This window comes from Rhinopithecus bieti, unplaced genomic scaffold (assembly GCF_001698545.2).
Source record: "Rhinopithecus bieti isolate Rb0 unplaced genomic scaffold, ASM169854v2 scaffold_36315, whole genome shotgun sequence".
Classification (NCBI taxonomy): domain Eukaryota; kingdom Metazoa; phylum Chordata; class Mammalia; order Primates; family Cercopithecidae; genus Rhinopithecus; species Rhinopithecus bieti.
Window position 1 is genome coordinate 167,231 of NW_016815814.1, and position 5,140 is coordinate 172,370.

The following is a 5,140-nucleotide window of genomic DNA, read 5'->3' on the forward strand; positions in this document are numbered from 1 at the left end:
TTTTTTTTTTTTTTTGAGACGGAGTCTCACTCTGTCGCCCAGGCTGGAGAGCAGTGGCCGGATCTTGGCTCACTGCAAGCTCCGCCTCCCGGGTTAACGCCATTCTCTTGCCTCAGCCTCCCCAGTAGCTGGGACTACAGGCGTCCGCCACCTCGCCCGGCTGGATTTTTTTTGTATTTTTTAGTACAGACGGGGTTTCACCGGGTTAGCCAGGATGGTCTTGATCTCCTGACCTCGTGATCCACCCGTCTCGGCCTCCCAAAGTGCTGGGATTACAGGCTTGAGCCACCGCGCCTGGCCACTTCAATTAGCTGTTTATTTTGTAAGAAAAGTTACTAAAGAAGTGTGTATGTGTATGTGTGTTTTTTTTCCTAGCCTGTGGTCAGCTGTTAGATGAGGCACAAGTGACTTTATCCTTCCAAGACTGGCTGGCCAGTGTCACAGAACGCATCCATCAGACCATGCACTATCAGTTTGATGGTAAGTATTGGTCATCTAACTGGGCTCTTAACTGAAAGTAGGAGAAATTAAGGTAATTATGCTGTAATTCTACTCTTATAGGAAAAGTAATTGGACTTCAGTCCAGAGAGCACTGGGCCACAAGAAAGTAGAAATCTAATTGAAAGAAAAGAACAATCACATAATTAAAATTCAGGAAGAGCAAAACTATTATAATTTAGAGACAGAAGAGAAAAAACATAGCAAATAATAAGTAAAGGCAGATAGTCTGATTGCTCGCACAAGTTCATGTGCGTGTGTGTGTGTGCGCGTGTGCGTTTGGTGAGGGAGATACCGAAGCTTNAAAATTATGCATTCTAGGCATAAGTGTTTAAGGAAAGTCACAAAGTAAGCAGATCAACAGTATCACATAGATTTTTTTATTATTTATATACATATATTTTTTTGAGACAGAATCTTGTTCTGTCACCTAGGCTGGAGTGCAATGGCACGATCTCAGCTCACTGCAACTTTCGCCTCTCAGGTTCAAGCAATTCTTGTGCCTTAGCCTCCCAAGTAGCTGGGATCGCAAGCATTTGCCCCTGTGCTCTTCTAATTTTTGTATTTTTGGTAGAGATGGGGTTTTGCTATGTTGGCCAGGCTGCTCTCAAACTCCTGGCCTCAAGTGATCTGCCTGCCTTGGCCTCCCAAAGTGCTGGGATTATAGCCATTAGCCACTGTGCCTGACTGATTTTTAATAATTTTTGTCACTTCCTTTGGTGCAAGGAAAAAGGAAGATGGCTTCAATCTAAATTACAGCTCACTGAAGCCTCCTGGGCTCAAGTTATCCTCCCACCTTAGCCTCCCAAGTAGCTGGGATTACAGGCACATGCCACCACACTTGGTTATTTATTTGTATTTTTCGTAGAGATGGAGTTTCGTCATGTTGCCCAATCTGGTCTCAAACTCCTGGGCTCAAGAGATCCACCCACCTCAGCCTCCCAAAGTGGTAGGATTATAGGCATGAGCCACCATCCCCGGACTAAAAATATTTTAAGAGAAGAAAGAATTTGGAGATCATCCAGATGCATATCTTCATCTTAGAAGAGAGGAACTTGAGACATGGACCCTGGTCACTCAGTGGGTAGGGGTCCTAGGTTCCATAGCCATTTTTTTTTTTTTTTTTTTTTTTGTGAGACTGTCTCACTCTGTCACCCAGGCTGGAGTGTAGTGGTATAATCTCAGCTCACTGCAACCTCCGCCTCCTGGGCTCAAGTGATTCTCCTGCCTCAGCCTCCTGAGTAGCTGGGTTTACAGATGTGCACCACCATGCCTGGCTAATTTTTTGTATTTTTAGTAGAGACGGGGTTTCACCATATTGGCCAGGCTGGTCTCGAACTCCTGACCTCAGGTGATCCACTCACCTTGGCCTCCCAAAGTGCTGGGATTACAGGCGTGAGCCACTGCATCCAGCCTCCCATAGCCTTTTGACTCCTAACTCTAAACTCTGGCTCCATTAAATTCCATCACTTGTTACTATATTTTCCAGTTATTTACTCCAGGGCTGCAGGATTTCACTCTTTCACTTATATTTAAAAGTGAATGCCAAGCGCGGTGGCTGACGCCTATAATCCCAGCACCTTGGGAGGCTGAGGCAAGCGGATCACGAGGTCAGGAGATCAAGACCATCCTGGCTAACATGGTGAAACCCTGTCTCTACTAAAAATATAAAAATTTAGCTGAGCATGGTGGCGGGCACCTGTAGTCCCAGCTACTTGGGAGGCTGAGGCAGGAGAATGGTGCGAACCCGGGAGGCAGAGCTTGCAGTGAGCCGAGATCACACCACTGCATTCCAGCCTGGGTGACAGAGCAGACTCTGCCTCAAAAAAAAAAAAAAGCAAAACAAAAAAAAAGTGAATTTGGCCAGGCATGGTGGCTCATGCCTGTAATGCCAGCACTTTGGGAGGCCGAGGTGGTTGGATCACAAGGTCAGGAGTTCAAGACCAGTCTGGCCAAGATGTTAAAACCCCATCTCTGCTAAAAATACAAATATTAGCCAGGCACGGTAGCAGGCGCCTGTAATCCCAGCTACTCAGGAGGCTGAGGCAGGAGAATCTCTTGAACCCGGGAGGCAGAGGTTGTAGTGAGCCGAGATCATGCCACTGCACTCTAGCCTGGGCAACAGAGCAAGACTCTGTCTCAGAAAAAAAAAAGTAAATTAATTCATTTTACATTTCTGAATACAAGGTTTTAGGTTTTAAGTCTGAAGGTATCATTGCAACCCACAGTGTGTTCATCACTCATCTATTTGTGCTCAACCTTGGCATGAAACAATATGTTCATCATTGAGAGGGTCTGGGGCATATGGATACATATTCATCAGAAATAGAACTAATTTATAAATCTCTAAAACAGCCATTATTTTTACTTATTTATTTATTTTTACTTGAGATGGGGTCTCAGTCTATCACCCAGTCTGGAGTGCAGAGGCGTGATCTCGGCTCACTGCAGCCTCTGCCTCCTGGGCTTAAGCAACCCTCCCAGAGGTAGTTGGGACCACAGTCATGCACCACCACACCTGGGAAATTTTATTTTATTTTATTTTTTTTTGAGACAGAGTCTTGCTCTGTTGCCCAGGCTGGAGTACAGTGGGCGCGATCTCGGCTCACTGTAAGCTCCGCCTCCTGGGTTCACATCATTCTTCTGCCTCAGCCTCCTGAATAGCTGGGACCACAGGCGCCCGCCACCTCACCTGGCTAATTTTTTGTATTTTTAGTTTCACCGTATTAGCCAGGCTGGTCTCGATCTCCTGACCTCGTGATCTGCCCGCCTTGGCCTCCTAAAGAGCTGGGATTACAGGCATGGGCCACTGCACTCGGCCTCACCTGGTTAATTTTTTGTATTTTTGGTGGAGACAAGCTTTTGCCATGTTACCCAGGCTGGTCTCAAACTTGTGAGCTCAAGTGATCCTCCTGCCTCAGCCTCCCGAAGTGCTGGGATTACAGGCGTGAACAACCAAGCCCATCCTAAAACAGTCATTATATAGGACCATTCTTTAATATGCAGTTTAGTGTTGCTTCTCATTTCGTATTTTCTTTCTTTTTTTTTTTTTTTTTGAGACAGAGTCTCACTCTTTTCCAGGCTGGAGTGCTGTGGCGCGATCTCAGTTCACTGCAACCTCCACCTCCCAGGTTCAAGTAATTCTCCCACCTCAGCCTCCAGAGTAGCTGTGATTACAGGCGCATGCCACCACACCCAGCTAATTTTTGGTTTTTTAGTAGAGACGGGGTTTCACCATGTTGGCCAGGCTGGTCTTGAATTCCTGACCTCAGGTGACTCATGCCTGTAATACAGCACTTTGGGAGGCCAAGGTGGGCAGATCACTTGAGGCCAGAGTTTGAGACCAGCCTGGGCAACATGGCAAAAACCCTGTCTCTATTAAAAAGAAAACAAAGCCGGGCGCGGTGGCTCAAGCCTGTAATCCCAGCACTTTGGGAGGCCAAGACGGGCAGATCACGAGGTCAGGAGATCGAGACCATCCTGGCTAACATGGTGAAACCCCGTCTCTACTAAAAAATACAAAAAACTAGCCGTGCGAGGTGGTGGGCACCTGTAGTCCCAGCTACCCGGAAGGCTGAGGCAGGAGAATGGCGTAAACCCGGGAGGCGGAGCTTGCAGTGAGCTGAGATCCGGCCACTGTACTCCAGCCTGGGCGACAGAGCGAGACTCCGTCTCAAAAAAAAAAAGAAAACAAAATTGGCTGGGCATGGTGACGTACCTGTAGTTCCAGCTCCTCAGGAGGCTGAGGCATGAGAATCGCTTAAACCTGGGAGGCCGAGGGTGCAGTGAGCCAAGATCATGCCACTTCACCCCAGCCAGAGTGATAGAGTGAGACTGTCTGAAAAAAAAAAAATCCCAGAATATCTTATTTCATTTAGTTTATTGGCTTTCTTTGAAGTTCAGCTTCAAGTTTTTTTTTTTTTCTGGACAAACTTATTAACACTTCTCCCAGCACTTCAGGAGGCTGAGGCGGGTGGATTGCTTGAACCCAGGAGTTCGAAGCCAGCTGGGCAACATGACAAAGCCTTGTCAACAAATAAAAAACAGGTGGGGGCTGGGTACGGTGGCTCACATCTGTAATCCCTACACTTTGGGAGGCCGAGGTGGGTGGATCACCTGAGGTCAGGAGTTGGAGACCAGCCTGGTCAACATGATGAAACCCCATCTCTACTAAAAATACAATTAGCTGGGTGTGGTGGAGGGTGCCTGTAATCCCAGCTACTCAGGAGTCTGAGGCAGGAGAATCGCTTGAACCTGGGAGACGGAGACTGCAGTGAGCTGAGATCACGCCACTGCACTCCAGCCTGGGTGACAAGGGTGAAACTCCGTCTCAAAAAAATAAAAATAAAAAACTTCTGGCCGGGCGCGGTGGCTCAAGCCTGTAATCCCAGCACTTTGGGAGGCTGAGATGGGCGGATCACAAGGTCAGGAGATCGAGACCATCCTAACACTGTGAAACCCCGTCTCTACTAAAAAATACAAAAAACTAGCCGGGCGAGGTGGCGGGCGCCTGTAGTCCCAGCTACTCGGGAGGCTGAGGCAGGAGAATGGCCTGAACCCGGGAGGCGGAGCTTGCAGTGAGCTGAGATCCGGCCACTGCACTTCAGCCCCGGCGACAGAGTGAGACTCCGTCTCAAAAAAA

At 47.8% G+C, this 5,140-nt stretch overlaps 1 protein-coding gene across 4 annotated transcripts in view; it reads left to right on the forward strand.

The window, feature by feature from the left end:
* The window catches only part of CUNH2orf42 (chromosome unknown C2orf42 homolog), a 53,680-nt gene that overhangs the window by 27,517 nt on the left and 21,023 nt on the right, over positions 1-5,140 (forward strand). For all 4 annotated transcript variants that reach the window (XM_017853779.1, XM_017853782.1, XM_017853781.1 and 1 more), the window contains one exon: positions 376-480. In XM_017853779.1, coding sequence (XP_017709268.1) covers positions 376-480 — 105 coding nt within the window. The remainder of the gene's footprint in view (positions 1-375; positions 481-5,140) is intronic.